Source organism: Monodon monoceros, unplaced genomic scaffold (genome assembly GCF_005190385.1).
Source record: "Monodon monoceros isolate NGI ecotype Baffin Bay Population unplaced genomic scaffold, NGI_Narwhal_1 Super_Scaffold_12, whole genome shotgun sequence".
Taxonomy (NCBI): Eukaryota; Metazoa; Chordata; class Mammalia; order Artiodactyla; family Monodontidae; genus Monodon; species Monodon monoceros.
In genome coordinates this window covers 10,566,461-10,586,024 of record NW_021703768.1, presented here as the reverse complement: position 1 = coordinate 10,586,024, position 19,564 = coordinate 10,566,461, and the positions used below count along the sequence as shown (strand labels likewise).

General features: G+C 45.0%; 1 protein-coding gene across 3 annotated transcripts in view; it reads left to right on the top strand.

The window, feature by feature from the left end:
* Positions 1 to 19,564, top strand: part of CTNND2 (catenin delta 2) — a 778,687-nt gene that overhangs the window by 363,346 nt on the left and 395,777 nt on the right. For 2 of the 3 annotated variants that reach the window (XM_029218322.1, XM_029218323.1), the window contains exon 6: positions 9,834 to 10,404. The exons of the other annotated variant lie outside the window; for it this stretch is intronic. In XM_029218322.1, the coding sequence (XP_029074155.1) occupies positions 9,834 to 10,404 (571 nt within the window). The remainder of the gene's footprint in view (positions 1 to 9,833; positions 10,405 to 19,564) is intronic. 3 annotated transcript variants of the gene reach the window in all.

Sequence of the window (19,564 nt, the reverse complement as noted above, 5' to 3'; positions counted from 1 at the left end):
AAAGTGGCGGATCTGGTACCATGATTCACTTTCAGCTTCCATATGCTGTAGTGTGAAAGGCGTGTTTTATTGTGACTTCAAAATCATGTCGGAGAAATGCTGAACTAGTAAATCAGTATTTTTACTCAGCATTTAGTGTTATAATACCCTTGAAAGTAGGGAGGCTACATCCCATTCCCGTAACATCTCCTTTGTTCAGATTATCCTAAGAATCCCTGTCTTCCAGGGGTTTTGCACAGCCCTGTGACACATTCTTTTCAATATTCTGAATGGCTCATTCCTTCCAGGCTAGATTGATTTTTAGAATATCCTATTGTCATAAAGTGCCAAAAGGGCCAGTAAAGTTCAAATAATGGCTCACAGATGCCAGACCAGGTTAATAAGGTCAATAATCTGGCTCATAAATCATGTCAGAATGTAATTTCAAAGGAACATCATGTTCAAAGATTCTTTCAATTTTTAACAAACGCTAGTTTATTCAACATAATAAATGTTTGTTGGGTGATCATCACCAGGCTGTACTCTAGGCCCTGGTGCATAGCCTGCCTTGCCCTACCATGTCAGTCTGAAAGAACTGTGAGTCACAGAATTGCCATAAAATACTAAAATCCTTGAAAGTCATTCTCTTCAGACTCTAAGATGAGTTCACGGGACTGGGCTGGAGGAGAGAGAGAGCGTAAGATCCTTCCCATCAGACCCCAAGGCCTTTCCAGAAAGTGACGTGAGCTGATTCATAGTTATTCTTTGCTGCACCCCAGCGCTCTGCTCAGCCGCCCTGCAAGCTCCCCATCCCAGCCTCTAAGCCTGTGTGTAGACTACCCCTCCATCCCGCTCTTCCTCGTCTGAGTCAACCTTGGGCTTTGTGTGGCTCCTGTGAGGTGCCCCAATCAAAACAGAGCTGCTTTTCCAGTTGCATTTATAGATCTCTGGGCTATTCTTTTTTTTTTTTTTTTTTTTTTGCGGTACACGGGCCTCTCACTGTTGTGGCCTCTCCTGTTGCGGATCACAGGCTTCGGACGCGCAGGCTCAGCAGCCATGGCTCACGGGCCCAGCCGCTCCGTGGCATGTGGGATCTTCCCGGACCGGGGCATGAACCCGTGTCCCCTGCATCGGCAGGCGGACTCTCAACCACTGCACCACCAGGGAAGCCCCTCTGGGCTATTCTTTAATGCCTTCAAGATGTTATGTGTGCTTACTGTATGCCATGAGCTATTATATGTGCTTGGGCTGGAGAAGTAAAGAGAACAGACATGATCCCTGTCCTTAAGGAACTTATATTCTAGTAGCAGCAATGGGAATTCAGAAAGTCAACACAGTGAATAAGTAAGTTGCATAGTTTGTTAGAAGGTGATGAATTCTATAAGGAAGGAAACGATGCAGACTAGAATGAGCGGCCTCCAGAGTCCAGGATGGGATGTGGCATATGGGGCCTTTGCCCCAAGTTTGGGGCAAAGACACGAAGGAGAAGAGAGGGAAGCTGTGTGGCTGTCTGGGGGACAGCAAAGGCAGAGGCTCCTGGATGAGGTGACCTGGCATGTTGACAGGACAGCAAGGAGGCCCAGGTGGCCAGAGAGGGGAGCAGGAGTTTGTAAGTAGATGGGAAGCCAAGTTGATCATCATGATGACCTTGTCCTTTACTGGAAGTGGAAAGAGGAGGTGGCAGAGAATTTTGAGCAGAGGCACAACGTGGCCCGACTTATGTGTTGAAAGCATCATTTTGTCATCTCACATATAACATCCTATAGTTAGTTGCATATAAGTCTATCTCTTCCTATCAGATGGCCCTGCTGTAAGAGAGGAAACCATACAAAATTAATGTCCATGTCTTGAGTGACTGACCCAGGGTTCACCAAATATTCATCACGTTCCTCAAACTGCAGCCTTCTTGATGCTCATACTGTAAAGGCTGTGGATGGGTGCAGAAACTGGGTCTTCTCCAGGTTTTGCCTGCTTCCACTCACATCCAATTTCCTGTGCATTATATGAAATGTCGAACGTAAAACTTCTGGCCCAGAAGAGTCCCTCTAAAAATGTTGGTTTCTCCCCATGGCCAAACACAAAGTAGTCTTATCAGGTGTTTCCTTCCTCAAAGAAACAAAATAAGCAAGAAATAGGAAAGTATACACCTGTACACAGAATACTGGCAAAGAAGTACAGGAACCGAAAGATTTTAAAACCACTTTCATATCCAGCAGAACTGAAGTGAGCCTTGTGTGCATTCATGATCCTAGGAAATGCCTGCTTACTGCAGGAAATTAAGAATTGTATGACAGTTTATTAAAATAAAGCTTGAACAGTGGTAGATACACTAAAAAAGCAGTCAGCTTTTCGAGAAGCAACTTGCCATTTCTTTTGATCTGGCCTGTCTATTTAATGTTGCACTGCCTTTTATGTCTTAAAAGTTCTCATTTGTGCTATATTATAATTATAAATACACCATCTGCTCACTCCTGCCAGAGGCTGACGAGTTTGGAACATTGGTTATTGGTGCACTTTTACATCAGGTTGATGTGAAGGTCAAGGGGATGGAGAACTCTGGATGGTGGTGGGATGGACACAGAGACACACAGGGCTCAAAGGAGGCAGCAATCCCCCAATAAACACCTGCTTCTTGATTACTGAATGCAAAAAGTTATACAGAGAGCTGGTGTGACATCACTCCAGTTTGTTGAATTAGGAAAGTTGTTGCTGGTAGCACCTGTAAAGAGAAAAGTCACTAAAAAACTTGGAAACCACAAAATTGGTGAGATGTCTTTAGTGTAGAATGTATACACTATGCTGCATTTAGAGGAGAAGTCATGTCATTTTGTATACGTTGTCTGGCATATCTGTGGGAAACCGGCAGCTTATTTGTCTTTAAGGTAGGTTTCAGAAGATTACCTGTGGGAAATCCTTTCTCCATGCTCTGCTTTAAAATCTTATCCATTTTCTCTTTCCAGTAGAAATATATTTAATCTGGTTTCAATAACTGAAACATTTCTCGTTGTGGGGAGGGTGTGTACGTGTTTTACTATAACATTTCTTCTGAGTAAAAGTTTGGGGGTATTAAAGTTATACTAAGTGAGCCCCTTGCTGAAGTAAAAGTTTTACAGAGTGTATTTTTGCCAAGGCTCATGTTGTTTTGGAAAGAGTTGCCATCAAAAAAATCTCTCTTAAAGATAAATTTATATGACACTCATGTCATTGTTTTAGTTTCTTCTTCTCTATTTTCTTTCCACTTGGTAGACCATAGAAATGGTCACGTGAAATACTTTTGAGAATATATATTGATGATGACCCTAATCATACTTTTATTAAAGGGATGTCAGAGGGAAGGAAAAACCAGTACCCAGCGTGCAAAAGTCTGCACTACCCTGTTTATACTAGTGACTTAGGGGTCCTGGGCAATGGACCACTACCACCCCCTTGTCCTTCTGCCTGCCTGCCTGCAGTGACAGGGGTGATGTTGTTTGCAAGGTATTTCTCTCTCTCTCTTTCTCTCTCTCTCTCTCCATCCCTCCCTCTTGATCCTCCATAATTTGGGGGCCCTCATGCAAAGAGAAGGCAATAAGGGTGGCCCCCATTATTATCTCAAACATTATAGCTCTTATTTAATTGAGATGTTCTCATCCGAGGAAGAAATTCTTTGCAAGTGTCTTCATTTTGCAATTACTTAAGTTTAATTTGCTCTGGGTACCACCTTTCAGTGTTAGTGTAACTTCCCCACCACGTAAACCCAGCCTTCCTTTCCTCACTTCATCCCAGTGGTGATGCCTTCAGGGATGGTGTGTAACCTGCGCACAGAAGCTGTCTCTTCATTTTACGTTTCATATGAGTTTTCACCCCAAGCAGCACTCCTCAAAGGAATTGCTAGACAAGGCACTTGATTTTATTTGGCCATTTCCAAAATCAAATCTTTCTCACAGAACCGGGATTTTCTATCTTGGGAATTATTTAGAGAGTGGCCTTTCTTCTGAGGACAATTTCAAAAGAGAAGTTACTGAGATTTGGGGAGCCATGATAGTAGTGTTCAAGCAAATTGATTTCAGCCCAGAGAGTCAAGGGCACAAAACTTACTTTGGGGGTGTAGATTCATTTTACTTGCATTGTATTGTATTACAGGCACACTTCATATAATACCGAAATGAGACTTTGGCATTTTGGAGTTGGTGGTTTCTTCTTGTTTCCAAGTTGTGAGAGTAGATGGCTCTGTCCATCTTCCCGTGCAAGCCTAGAACCCTGTGCCAACTTACCCTAGAAAGTTCAACACATTCTCAGACATTTTAATCAGCAGCGCATAGCTGATATTACAAAATCGTGTTACCAGATCGTTCTGGTTTAGCAATGGATTTCTTCAAAGATGTCATCTTAAAGCCATGTCCTCTTTTTTTCGTTTGTATTCAAAAGTTATTCAGGCTTCTTAACTCACTGAAAGAATGTTCTCTGGTCATCGCTATTATTTTCTCGCCACTTACTCCTATCTGCATTTGCATTCCTTCAAACACCAGTCAGACTCCTTCCCACCAAATCCACTCTCCATTCCCGTGTTTGGGCTCTTCTGTGGGCTCCTCTGCCTTCCTTTGAAACGTACTCTCCAGCTCTGACTCTGTGACACCGTTTGTGCCCAGGAGCACCATTCCTGGCGGTGACCTCAGTCCCTACAACCAGGGTGACCTACAAAAGGGAGAAACCGGGAGATGAGTGATGCCAGGAAAATGAAAAGTGATGAACACAGTCTGCTGGGGGAGCAGACTGCTGATCCCAAGTCATTAGGCTCCCATCTGGGAGGCCACAAAACACAGGCTCCAGCTTCCCATTCCTGACATTGCTGGCCCAGCTGCCCAGCATTCTGGGCAGATATTCCTCCTGACCCAGAGTTAGGGGCCTCACTGACAATTCCAGGAAACTCGGCAGGTCTAAATGCATCTTCACAAGGACTGCTTGTAAATCATGGGTCTGCTCTATAAAACGTGGTTGTGCTCGGTGACAGTGCTAACTCATGATCCAAAGTCACGATTCCTTAGAGAGTTCAGGCTGTCAAGTCCCTTGTTAACTGGCTGTAAGCATTGGGTTTTTGTTTTGGTCTTTTGTGCTGCCAAATCGAGAGTGAGGCTTAAATAAGTTTCCAAGTTTGAAGAATTTTTCCCCCTTGTCACCCTTATGCTGTCTCTACCCTCTTTACAGAAGATACAACCTGAAAAGGTCAGGAAACAGCTATGCTGAGTATTCAGGCCTAATGCCATGTTCTGGTCCAAGAGAGCCATATTTTGGGGGTTGGAACTTCCCAATAAAAAAACAAAACAAAACAAACAATGTAATTGTGAGCCAGATATTATTCTGTAACAACAAAAATATAGCAAGTTTAGATCTCCAAAATAATGTCAAGATAATGTGCACCAGAGTCTGCCTACTGGAAACTCTTTAATCAGAGCATCTACTTAACAGTGTTCTGCTTCCTTGTCAGTTTCACATAGATGGGTTCCCCACTTTGGAGGGGTGGGAAGGACATTTAAAGTAGTCCTTTGGTTTGAGACTGATTCAAAGAGCTGGGAATGACAGCCCCAGTAGGAATTGTCCTGGTCAGTAGCCCGTACTGTGTGATCCAGGACAGTATTGGGGCTCCATCTTATCCAAATGTTTCCAAAAAATCTTGTATCATCATTTATCTCTTATTTATCATTATCAGTAAAAAAATTTTCAATGCTCATCACTTGTACACACACATTTCCAAATAGTAGGATGTAATAGTCATTAGTTTAAGAAAAAGTTAAGTTTTAGAACTTTAACATTGGATTTACAGTTTTATTTATAGTTCTAACATATGTTTAAGGTAGAATTGAGCTTCCATGACAGTAAAGTAGATGAAATTCTATGTGTGTTGAAATGCGCTTATATTATCTTTAATCCAATGACCTAGGTCATAATAAACCATCCTATGAATCATGCAGCTGTCTTGAAATATATCCTTAAGAGTTGCTAAATGAAATTACATAATGGAACAAAACATAAACACAAGAGTGGAGATAAGCTCCCAAAAGATTACTCTTTGTTCAATTGATGCTACAAATAGATTTTTCTGTTTAGCCAAGGACCATTCTTAGGTACTTATTATTCTGTAGACTATTGGAATGGAGTATAATACCCCCAGATTATTTATTAAAAACTGCAGAAGGGCTTACCTAACTGTGCGATCCAGGAAGGTAGCCACTAGATACATTTGACAGTTTAAATTCAAATTAATTCAAATTAAATGTGTGTTAAAATCCAGTGCGTGTGTCTAGGGCCCATGTGTCTAGTGGCTACCATATTGGACAGTACAGATATAGAACATTTCCAACATAGACAATACCCATCTTAAAATGCATATACAGTTTTATTGTTTATGTTTTTCTTCTTTACTTGTAGAAAAGTTACTGGCAACATTTCACCAAGATCCTACCGTATTTTAAAAGGTTTTTGAATTGGTTGCTATAGCCTGTCAAAATACCTGGAAATAGTTTGGCAGTTCTCAAAACTTTTATAGATTTGGGGGCCGTTTATCAATCCTTATGAATAATATTCAGCAGAGTTAGCACTTCTCCAGTTGGAAGTTCCAACGTATTAAAGGGAAAATAAATTATTTGCAAAATTTATTCAAGGTTTCCCTAGGATCCATGTTATTCTAATACTTAAAGACTAGAATACTACATGATGCTTTTTAAATTTATATTAGGGTACTTTAGTATTTATTTTATTGAAAACTATGCTACTAGGGAATAGGATCTTTGATGTCACATAGGGTTATTCATATTATATATCCAAGACATACCAAAAAGTATTTGTCCTGTTGTCAGCAGGGAGCTCTCCTTAGACCCTCTGGGGTTCTTTCTCCTCCTCATGTGCCTGTGGGAAAGATTTCCAGAAATTCCTGTTGGAGGCTTTTCTGTCACTTGACAGCTGGGTTCTGCACAGTGGAATGTTGCTCAGGCCCCAGGAGAGCTTCCTAAGAAAAGTGAAGAAAGACAGTCCCTATCTGCACCTTAGCAGTAGTTCTCAGACCAGCAGCATCTTCCGGGAGATTGTTAGCAATGCAGGCCCTCAGGCTCACTTCAGAGCCCTGAATCAGAATCTCTTCTAGATCAGAGGCTTGCAAACTTTAAACAAGCATCCTCATCACCTTGAGAACATGATAAAACACAGATCCCTGGGCCCCTCCCCCAGAGTTCCCCACTCAGTAAATGTGGGGTGATGCTGTTGCTACTTCTAATGCTGACTGATGGAACGGGGACCACACTTGGAAAACCACTGCCCTAGGGATGACTTGTTCTTATATTCGATTGTACATTAGAATCACCTGGTGAGCTTCCCCAAAGCCTGATGTTTGGGTCCCCCCTCCAGAGATCCTGAGTTAAATGGCTAGTGGATACAGCCTGGGTACTGAGATTTTTTTCAAAAGTTCCCCTGGCAATTATAACATGCAGCCAGGTTTGAGAAGCCCAGGCTATACATTTCATGCTCAGAACTTCTACTGGGAGGGAAGCACAATTAGATGTAAGCAGCTCCCCCCACCATGACTCTGGATGATATTAGACTATATCTCTGGGGTCCAGGTGAGCACACCAGCTCTGCAGAGCTTCTCCACCATGGAAACCCTCACGCCAAAGCCTCGGGACCAGTTTTATTAACCATTCCTTCACTGATTCCACAAACATTCGTGGTATCTCTGCTATGAATCCTTCTTGTTCTTGTTGCTGGAGGCGCATTACTGCACAAAATCATGGAGCTTACATTTTATTTCCACTCCTACTGTTGGACTCAAAATAATTGCTTTGTGATGCTAAAGAAAAACCAGAACTGGATAGTAGTTAAAGCAGTAAATACCATTTCGATTCAGAAAAGAATTTAAGTATTGCACTAGGGGAAGAGAGACCTCAGTATATAACTGGGCTCAATTTTGAAAACAACAAGGAAAAGGAGGAATGTTTAGCCAAGGAGTAGGTTGGAGGTCAGTGGGTGGAAAATCACTAAGAGGAACTGTCAGGGCTTGGGGGGAGATTCTGGCTAAACAGACCTAACAGGATTCTTGCTGAAGACAGGCCAGAGTGATGCGACATTGCCGGGGAGATGGTGGAGAATGAGGAACTGGAACAGGTATGGAGGGTGACCAGACACTGAGAGTGGAGGATTCTTGCTAAAACTGGGCAGTGTAGAGCCATATTGAGAAGGGAGTTCAGAGGAGCCTGACTAGAGTTTGGTCAAGGAGAGAAACTTTGTCAGTGGATTGATAAATACATACATATACACACCCATATATGCAAATATGTGAAATATATACATCATATATGAATGCACACACACACATATATATATATACCCACATATGCAAATATGTGAAATATATACATCATATATGAATAAATACACACACACACACACACATCTCCCACAGAATGTCTTTCAACAGACTCTCTTCCTATCTAGGATACTCTTAATAGAGGATTTTGATATTGGTCGACTAACTCCCTCAGATCTTCACATGAACCTGACATCCAGATAAAATTTGGATCGCTGTGTGTGCGATGGTCTGTTTTTTTGCCAATTGCAGTTCCAAAGCGAGTGGAGAGGCAACATTGAAACTCTTAATGGAGAGCATCTGTTCGGTCTGTCTCTCTCCCCCTTCCCTCCATCTCACCCGCGTCCTCCTCCCTACCTAATTCCCACTCCTAATTTCAGAACCTGCTCTCCCCAGTTTCTCTTTTTCTGTGTACAGTCCTACCCCCTTTTCACACCAGCCTGCTCTCAAAAAACTTTTCTGCTCCTCCGGGAAAGCCTGGAAGATCCCAGAGCTCCTGCCCAGAAGTGGTTGACAATGTAGTGTTTTCATTCGAATGCAAATATATCTCTGGATCAGATTCAAGGAAAGTGCTTTCCCCTCCAACTGTCTCTCCAGCTCCACCCCAGCCCTTGTTGTCTTTTCTGTTCTCGAAAATAGACCAGAGGCAACTGGCTTTTAATTTGAAGACACAGCTGCAGGGGGCTCTTAAAAGCGAGCTGGAGAGAGACAGAGAGACAGAGAGAGAGAGAGAGACAGAGAGACAGAGAGAGAGAGAGAGAGACAGAGATGCTGAAAGATTTGGAGCCCAGCGTTAAAATCTAGAAAAGGGAGGGTTTTTTAGTCTTTTACAACTGCTCTGCTTCCTCTGGAAATGCTTTTTCTTTTAAAGCCTGAAAGCCCAAGCATATTTATTCCGACTTCATATTTTCCCCTCCTTTTAACTTATCCACAAAGAAGAACCAACGGGAAAATGGCAACAGAATAAACTCCACGAAGTATGCTTATTTCTTACGTTCTCCAGATAAGTAGGCAACTTGGCCAATTTCAGAGGTAGAAACTGTATCCAATGAAATGCCCGTGCGAGTGGGGATCGGGGGGGGGGGAAGGAAAGGCTGGACGCCTGAATTTCTCGTTAAAACTAACAGATCGGGATTGCCTGCAAGTAGATCCCGATGGCCCCGCTGGCTGGCCTTTTCAAAGCGTTCGGAGACTATTGCGATGCCTCTGCTCTTCCAGAAACCTCTGAGATTTGTGAGCAGCATACGTGTCCCACTTGTCAGACGGGATCCCCATCCCCTGGTCAGCCGCCCCTTGCTCTCCGGTTTTTGTTTGTTTGTTTGTTTTTTCTTTCGGTCGGACAGGAGCCGCTCCCAAGCGGCCGGAGGGGCGCGTGCGTCTCCATACCCCTAGCAGTTCTGCTTCTCGGGGGCCCCGGCGCGCCCGCGCCGCCCGGGATCGCCGGGGCCGGGCGGCGCGCGCGGGGGGTTCCCTCTGCTTGCCGCTGGCTAAGAGCGCGTGTTCTCTGCTCTCCCGCGCACAGGGCACCACGAGCCGCGCGGGGCACCTGGCGGGGCCCGAGCCCGCGCCGCCGCCGCCGCCGCCGCCGCCGCTGCGGGAGCCGTTCGCGCCCAGCCTGGGCAGCGCCTTCCACCTGCCCGACGCGCCGCCCGCCGCCGCCGCCGCCGCGCTCTACTACTCGAGCTCCACGCTGCCCGCGCCCCCGCGCGGGGGCTCCCCGCTGGCCGCGCCCCAGGGCGGCTCGCCCACCAAGCTGCAGCGCGGAGGCTCGGCCCCCGAGGGCGCCTCCTACGCCGCGCCGCGCGGCTCCTCGCCCAAGCAGTCGCCCAGCCGCCTGGCCAAGTCCTACAGCACCAGCTCGCCCATCAACATCGTCGTGTCCTCGGCCGGCCTGTCCCCGATCCGCGTGACCTCGCCCCCCACCGTGCAGTCCACCCTCTCCTCCTCGCCCATCCACCAGCTGAGCTCCACCATCGGCACGTACGCCACCCTGTCGCCCACCAAGCGTCTGGTCCACGCGTCCGAGCCGTACGGCAAACACACGCAGGAGCTGTATGCCACGGCCACCCTCCAGAGGCCGGGCAGCCTGGCAGGTAAAGGGCTCGCCGCCCGCCTCCCGCGGCTCGGCCCCGGGGGCGCCTGGGCGAGTGCTGGGGCCCCGGGCATGAGGCAGGCAGGCGGCTGGGCTGGAGCCAACTCAGGCTGGGCGTGTCCGTGGGCAGGTTTTCAGCATCCGCTGAAGGACGGGAAGGCCAGGGTGTCCCTAGGTAGGCTGTGGTAGCATCTGAACTCAAAGCTATCGGTTGCTTCTGTTTGGAAGTAATGCAGTCTCCCAAACTCTTAGTGTTCTCTCTCTCTCTCACTCTCTCTGTCTCTGTGTCTCTCTCTCTCCCTCTCCCTCTGTACCCCTCTCCCCTTCTCCCTCTCCCTCTCTCTCCCTCCCATCCCCCGCCAATCTGAAGACGAAGATATCCATCCTTAAAGTCAAGTTTAATAAAGAATCACGTAGGGCTTCCCTGGTGGCGCAGTGGCTGAGAGTCCGCCTGCCGATGCAGGGGACACGGGTTCGTGCCCCGGTCCGGGAAGATCCCACATGCCGCGGAGCGGCTGGGCCCGTGAGCCATGGCCGCTGAGCCTGCGCGTCCGGAGCCTGTGCTCTGCAACGGGAGAGGCCACAACAGTGAGAGGCCCGCGTACCGTAAAAAAAAAAAAAAAAAAAAAAAAAGAATCACATAGACCTGTTGATCGTATCCAGACAAAGAGTGCAGAGAATAAAAATAACACTGTTTCTGTGATCACCCAGGCAGTTATCTACATTCAGTTGTAGAAAAAAGTAAGGAGTTTTCCCAAAGCATATATTCACCTTACAAAGATTTAAGTAGTAATGAAAAATTAACCCATGACTAATGGCCTTGAATTTTTACTACTTTGTGATGGCTCGAATTTATTATATTTTGTCTAAGTTTAGTCACTGGGAAAAGGAAAGGTCGCTCCCATACCTGTCATTGAAATTACATAGATTCCAGCAATGGGGAAAAAGTAACCAGTGATGAAGTCCCTTGAGTTTGTTGCCTGCTTATTAAAGGGACGGGGGAGCTAGGCTGGACTGGGGTTTTGGGATGAAGCCTGCTTTTCTCTGCCAGTTCAGAGGAGGTGACACTTCTGTGGTCGTTATGCCCATCAAAAACCAGGCTGAACTGGCGAGTGTCTGCTGGTAGCACCATATGTTCAGCTTAAACAAGACACTATGATTGAACGACTAAAGTTGTGTCTCCTAAAACATCTGACAACTAACCCGGATTTACTGTCTTTTTTTTTTTTTTTTTCCTCTTTTGAAGGTATTTGTTAATTGTGTCACTCTAGTAACATGCTGCACTCATATGTTTCCCTTCTTGAAATAAATGGATGACTGTGAAGATAAATAAGATTAAATAAAAGGAACTTGGAAGCATGCGAGAGGCATGTCCAAGGGCCTTTTCAATTCAACACAGTAATTGCTGGTGTGGACTGGCCTGGCATAGCAGGACGCAGGCTGCAATTCCGCTGCCCCCCAAATCTGTTAAGAATGCTTATTCTCTCACTCACTCCTTCTCTCTCTGTAATAGAATTTTGGAAGTGACACTCACTGATGCCAACCTAGTGCCAGTATCCAAATACCTATTATGTAGGGACTCAGGAGTGGCAATCTAGTTGGAAGACAGGGCTAGGGAGACCTGTATGGAATCTTCTTTTATATAAGTTTGGAAACTTTGTTTTAAAAGTGTGTAAAATAAGTTACTAGGTCGTGGCAAGGAGTGGGAACCTGGGGGAGCTTGTGGAAGACTCAAGCCCCAGGACCCACTTCCCAGCCACCAGAGAGAAGAGGCAGCTCAGCCCCAGAGAGGCCCAGGTGACTTGCTAAAGGCCATTTCATCCCCTGCACAGACCTGGGGAAAGAAACCAGGAGTCTTAGCTTGCAGCTCTTTATCTCAGTGATCATACTTGCTAAACTTGGGCATGTTCCACTCTATCACTTTAGTAAAAATAGGGAGTGTGGGTCTGGTGGCGGGGGGATGTGAATGGGGCGGGGAGAGAGCCTGACAGCTCCTTATGTCACTGAATGTAGGAAGAGGCTTTAAAAGTAAATGTGTTGTGAAGATCGCTTATACTCTAATATCTGGAGTGAATGTTTCTGAGGATATGATGCATGTGTGTGTGTGTGTGTGTGTGTGTGTGTCTGTTTGTGGGTAGGAAGGCTTTGGCCAGAATTAAGAGAACTTCAGTTGTTCAGCACAATCCCATGTGCCTTCACTTCCCTCCTCATTTCCATCCATTCCTCAAATTCTCTGACACGATTTCATTTTTGCTCCCTGGTGGGAAAAGAATTCGTTGTGCCATTGAAGATTCTTGATTTATGAGCTACAGCGAGCACTTTTCATGTTTGAATTACTTTGTTTCAAATGCATACTTTTAAATATTCATTTAAAGGTTTTTTTATGCAAATCGCTGCTGGTGGGTTTTTGAGTTCCAAATTATTCTATAACTCTGCATAAATACTTGGGTTGCATAAGATCCTTGGCCCTATTTAGAATTTAGCAAACTATGTCCCAGGGAAGGTGTGGGGACCGATTCTAACCTTTGTGAGAGATCAGGAATCTTGGAGCTTTCGGCCTCCATACCTAAATCTGTACGCTTGGTACCATTCCAGGCATCGTAAAGTTTGGAGCCACCTGGTTTGCTCACTGAAAGCACAAAGTCAAGACTGAAAAATAGCATTTGCGTTTTCAGGATTGTGATTTTGGAGATTTGTCACTGATAGCTAGGAAGTGTGAATACAGAGTAGACAGTGACTTACACTGTTGGGTACATTCATTCCTTTAATTATTTATTAAGCATCTCTTAGGTACTGGCACTGATTTAGACCCTAGGGATACAGAATTCATCAATATCAACCAAAATCCCTGGCCTCATTTCAGCTGGAGAAGACAGAAAAGTCACAGGAATTCCTAGCAGATTGGCCAGGGAAAGCTCCACTTAGAAGGTAACTTTTGAGTCAATTATGAAGGCAGTGAGGGTGCTGGCCGTATTAATATCCAGCGGAATGGTGTTCTGACCAGAAGGAACAGCAGTTTCAAAGGCTGGTAAATGGAGGCGTGTCTGATGTGATTGCAGAAGAGCAAGAAGACCAGTGAGGGTGCATCAGAGAAAAGGGGGCAAAGAAATGACACAAGGTCAGCAAAGTGACTAGCAACGTGGGGCTGGAAGGCCTCATATCATCAGTCTTGATGAAGATTTCAGGATGCTGGCTGTGCCCCTCCCCGGGAGCTGTTGTGCATCTGTGCAGAGGAGTGACACAATGTGGCTTAGTCTGTAACAGAATACGCGGTAGGGGATCAAGGGCAAGAGCAAGAATACATGTTGCGAGGTAATTACAGTAAAATGTAGGCAAGAGACAGTGATGGCTTGGGCCGGCATGGTAGCATTGGAGGTTATGAAAAGCGGCGTAATCCTGGATATGTATATATGGTAGAGCTGACCGGATTGTCTCATGGACTAGGTGACGACAGTAAGAGAAAGAGGACTCAAGGATGCCACCGACTCAACGACCAGTAGAATGGAGTCACCATTGACTGAGATGGGGCAGGTTACAGAGGGATCTGGTTGGTTTGGGGGCAGTGCTGGTGTATATTAAGATCATGGATTTGGACGTGTGATATCTGTCTATCAAAAGGTACATGTGAAGTAGACTGTTGGTTACACAAATTGGAGCTCAGGGGAGAAGCCCAGGCTGGAGATAAAAATTAGGGAGTCATCAGCAAGTAGATGGTATTTGAAACCATGAGTCTTAGAAGATACTACATAGGAAGTAAGTTTAGAGAGAGGAGGTCCAAGGACTGAGCCCAGATGCCTCCCACCAATGTAGAGGTCTAGGAGCTGAGCGGGAACCCAGACAAAAGAAAGATAAGCCAGAAGTGTAGGTCAGTGTCATTTCTTAGAAGCCAAGAGAATAGCATGTCTCATGTAGTTTCTAACAAAAACTTAATGAGGTAGGTGTGATTCTTACCCCCATTCAGCAGATTTGAAAACTGAGGCTTATTATCAATGATAAGTCTCTTGCCCAAAGTTATCGATACTTTGGCTGGAAATGACAGGGATGCGATTTGAACCTAGATCACTTTGAATCCAGCATCTCTATACTCTTCAATACACATGATACATGGATAGAGGTAGTGTATTTTGTGTTATGATGTAGATGTAGAAATACAGTATAAGTTTTCAACTTATTTAGATGACCAGTGATTTTCAAGAAGCAAAAATATCTCAAAAATGTGTCAACATCCTGTTGAATATGACTAGCAGCACCAATTTTTGTTCAATTTCATAAAGCAGATTACATAATCCTTTCATTTTCCAGTTTAGAGCAAAATTAATCCTGTTAAAAATAGAAATCTGAGTTGTAAATATGTATTAAAGTTAAGTCAAACATCAGAAGCTTATTTTTAAGTAAAAATGAAATGGATTAAATGAAGATTCTTAGCCAACGATTGTAATCAAAACTGACCTAATATGGAGAGGAATTTGGTCCAGGCGTGTCTGTCTTGTAACCCTGCCAAAGGGACATCAAACGTACTGTTTAGAGGGGATCACACACTATAAATCCCACATTCCACATATTTGGAGATCTGATTCATTCCCTGATTTGTTAATACTTTCAGGTGCACCTGTTATAAGAAAGAAAAAGAAAAAAAAAAGCCTAATCCTAGATAAAAAGCTTTGCAATCTGCGCTGTCAGATTCTCAGAGGAAACCTGAAGTCTCCTCAGGTAATGAGCGAGTTTGTTTATCCCACAGCCCTTGGGATGTGGTTGGAATGCAATGTGATACCTGGCTGCTTCGGCCCCTTTAAATTGCATTTCCTGAAGGTGATCTCTCCCTGCCTGTGGACAAATGCTTGAACAACTCTTGTGAACCTTCTGGCTCACCCTCAAGTGAAAAAAGAAAAGAAAAAAATCCCAGTTTAGATTTACTAATTAGAATGTGATCAGCCTGTGATATCAGTCAACACTTTCATCTTCTTTCCAAGGTGGTTACAGCTGGCTGTCTAGAACTTCCAGGGGTTCTTTGGAACTGGACCTCATTGGGGACCCTTCCCCAACGGCAGAAGCTCCAGTGCTTTCCCCGCTGGCCATGCCCCTCAGCCCCTTCCCCCTCCTGAGAAGCTCATGCTCTCAGAGCCCCGGCCCTGCCCAGGCATCTCCTTCTGGCTCAGAAAGTAAAATAGATCTCTCTCTTGCACTGTGCACTGAGCCATCCTGCACCCCAATGCACTTGGGGAGAATGGGCCGATTCCCACTCATTGACTGTCTCCAGCTTCCACCAATAAAGTGATTAGTCAGCCAGCCATTTACCCTCTACAACTCTGGGATCCCATTTCACAGCAGGGAACCCACATCTGAGTGGAAGCCCGCTCTCTCCAGGCTTTCTCTCCAGAGACAGCAGGTACTAAAATCTCTTCAGCAAACCTCCTCTGTACTTGCTGACCCCTGTCTAACAGCCTCCATGTGCCTGGGGGCCCGGGACTTCCAGACATTCCTTTTAAAGTCACTCCGTGCAGTATCTGATTGCTCTCCAATTGCTGTCCATCCAGGTCAGACAGCAGCAGGCAGTGTCGTTTTAATATTCCGTTTCTGTGAGTTAATAGCTGGATCTGGAACGAAGTGTTTGGGATGCTAGGGACCCCAATGGCTTTCCTGATGCCTTTCTTTTTTGTTTATTCACAGAAATTAATATCTTCCCTTCTCTCCCTACCACATGGCGACCTTGCTAGTTAAAATGGGGTAAACAGGTCTTTTTTGTTCTTTTGTAAGAGAGTGGCATCTTTATGTAGACCTCTGTGCTAGCCTTTCCAATGTTATTGACACTTACATGATTTTGATCATGCTTTAATTTAACGGGGAACATGTAAATTTTAAAAAAGACAGTGTGTCTTGGACAACAGTTAAGCTAACATGACTCTCTCCGCTCATTTGCCTCCCCCAGTCTCAGACCCTCTGAAAAATAGAGTACAGAATTACAATGGAGAATGCAGTCACAAAAGAGACAAGAACACAGAGACCAGCGGGTGGGTGTCACCAACAAGCAAGCCATTGAAAATGTTCTAGAAAGCAGAGTAGATAGGAATGATAAGCAATGAAAATGTAGAAGTTTCTCCCAAGAATCTGCTATGTCAGCCTGGCAGAGGTGGCTGTCTCACGTGAATGTTTGGCCAGGTTCAACCTTCAGAGTTCAGCTGGGGGGCTGAAGAGAAGTGAGGCTCAAGGTGGAGGGATTCATTGAAAGCCAGAGCTTGAGACAGTGGCTCCCTCCTCCCATTGCATCCCCTCCCTCCTACCAAGATGGCGACCCTGTGGCCAGCGTTTACTCCAGGGGGAAGACCAGGTGTGATCTCTTAAAAAAACTGAACAAACTGCCTGAGAAAGTGAGACTTCAGTTATGGCTGTTAGTGGCCTAGATAAAGTTCATTGCATACAGGCTTGTGGGGTGATGGGCTGGCAGGGGGCTGAGAGCTGCCACCCACATTCTCATTCTGCAGGAAGGCTGCCAGCCCATATGCCCACCCTCCTCATCATAAATTCTAATACAGGGATGCACAGTGGAAAACATTTCTATTGATGTCGTAGCAGAAGACGCTGCCTCTGGGTTCCTCCTTCTCAAATGTGAGAAATTAGCAAGGATTACTGAGGAATTTGGGTGAATTAGTGGCATTGAAAAAAAAAAAACAGAAAAATGAACTGCCTCTCAGAAGAAACAGAGATGATTTACAGAAAAGGGGGAGATTAAAAGAAACAAGATAAAACTTTAGATTCAATACTGAGAAAGATTTAAGAAGATCTTGTATTTATTAAGTAAGAAATGTGTTGATATGTGAAAGGATCAAAGAACAAGAAAATCTCTTTAGGCTGTAAAAAATATAACTACCCACATTAAAAATTTGATAGAATGAGTGGGAAATAGTCAAGGAAATCACTGGGAAAGGAGAACATAAAGGGAAAGAGACAGAAAATGAGAATAACGCAGCAAGAGCCATAAAGGACAAATCTGGGAGATCTGACATATTACTAACAGCCCCAGAAAGAAAATGGAGAGAAGCAAATTATCGATGAAGTAATGCAGAACAATTCCTCAGAGCTGGGGGACGTGTGTCTTCATAGGAAATACCCTACACTTGGAATAGAAAATATTTCGTCTTCTACATCATGAAATTTCACAGCACCAACATAAAATAGACCCTGAAACCTAGGGAGAGGAATAAAACAGATGCCACCTGACTTTCAGCAGTGATATGGTAGGAAAAGAACACTCAGGTGATGCTCTCAAAGTTCTGAGGGAAAGTAAGTTTCAACCTAAAATCTGTACACGGCCAAATTATCCGTCATCTATAAAAAGAGTATCAGATATTTTCAGACTTGCAAGTACTCATGAAATCTCTCTCTTAGGCACCCTTTCCTAGAAAGTTACCACAATTGGAGGATGTATTCTAGCTAAATAAGGGCATAAAACAAGAGGAAAACATGGTACCCAGGGAAGCAATGTATGCTGACCAGAAGGGCGATGAAAAGAAATCCCTGGGAGGTAGAAAGGTGAGACTCAACACATGAATGTTGACAGTCAGGAATGGAATGTTGGGGAAATTCCAAAGGAGTCTGACGCATCTTAATATTGGTGACAGAGCAAGTGGAAGCATGAGTAAGAGTAATGAATTTACTTGCAGTTGTAGAAGAAATCATTGCATTATGTTGAGTTACACAAATACAGGATGCAGTGATTAACAGCATGGATTGAGGGGCTAGACAGACATGGGTGCATATCTTGGTTCCATTACCAGCTCCGTGACCTTGGGTAGTTGAGTTTGGTTCAACAAGTCTTTACTGAGCACCTGTTTTGTGCCAGCCGCTCTTCTAGGTGCTGGACACACACCTGTGAACAACAGAGGCCAAAGCCCCTGTCCTCTTAGAGGTAATGGTCTGATGCTGATAGGATATTAGGTGGTGAGAAGAGCCAGGTGGAGAAAGACTAAGAGAATTAGAGATGTTCTAGGGCAGGGTGGCCAAGCCCTCCACGATAAGGTGTCCACTGAGCAAACACCTGAAGCCAGGAGCCATGGCAAATGGACCTGGGGAAGGATGTACCAGGCAGAGGGAATAGCCAGTGCAGGAGTCCTGAGGTGAAATCATGCTTAGCCTGTTTGGGGAACAAAATGGGGCTTCTCTGAGATTGTTTGCGTATCCTATTGTGGGGATAACAATACTGCAGCAATTATACAGAGTCATTACAAAGATCCTATGAGATTGAGATCATGCCTATCAGTTGTTTATTAGCATGTCTGCATGTTAAAAGGGCCCAATAAATAACTATTGTTACTATGGAGAATCATGATATCAGCCCGGCTCTACTGGACATTCACATATACATACAATGAAAGTCATGACTCCGGGGGTCTCCCTTGACTGGAAGGGGGTAGGAGTGACATCAGTTCAGAAGTATCTTCTGATACCAAGAGCTGTGAGAGAGGACCAAAGGCTGGGGGCATCTGTGGAGGGAGAGGCACATCCAGGAAGGAGGATCAGGAAAGGGCTCTTGAAGAAGGCAACATTTGAGGGGGGAGTTTAACGAAGTGCAACCGGACAGGTTCAGTCAAGTAGCAGAACGAGGTATAGCTAGGGAGGGACGGGCTACATATCGGTTATGGGTAAGTGTCCAGTGGTGCCCTGAGTCCATGCAGGTTTAAGGTAGAGCTTAGGGCAGGCACCGGGGATGTACGTGAGGTCGAAGCCACACGTGGTCTGAGGTCTGCTCTCCTGAGCTTGGCTCCAAGGAGGTCTGACCACACTCAGGAAGCACGCGGGAGCTAGGGGTGGTTTTTCTGAATAGAGATTTTTATCCCACTTTTTTTTTAATCAGGGTCCATGAGATTTTTTTGAAATAATAATTTCACCAGAACACCTTGTAAGCTTCTTTTCACTTGGGATTAGGACCCCAGGAGTATGGGAATGACTATTTGAGACGATGGACATGGAGGCAAGGTGAGGGTGTGAGGGGTTTGAAGAGGAACAGACTAAAAAAGGACCTGATGCTGCGAGGTGAGGCCAAAAATGGATGGATGGATGGGTGGGTGGATGGGTGGTTGGGTGGATGGGTGGATGGGTGGATGGATGGATGGATGGATGGATAGATAGATAGATAGATAGATAGATAGATAGATAGATAGATAGAT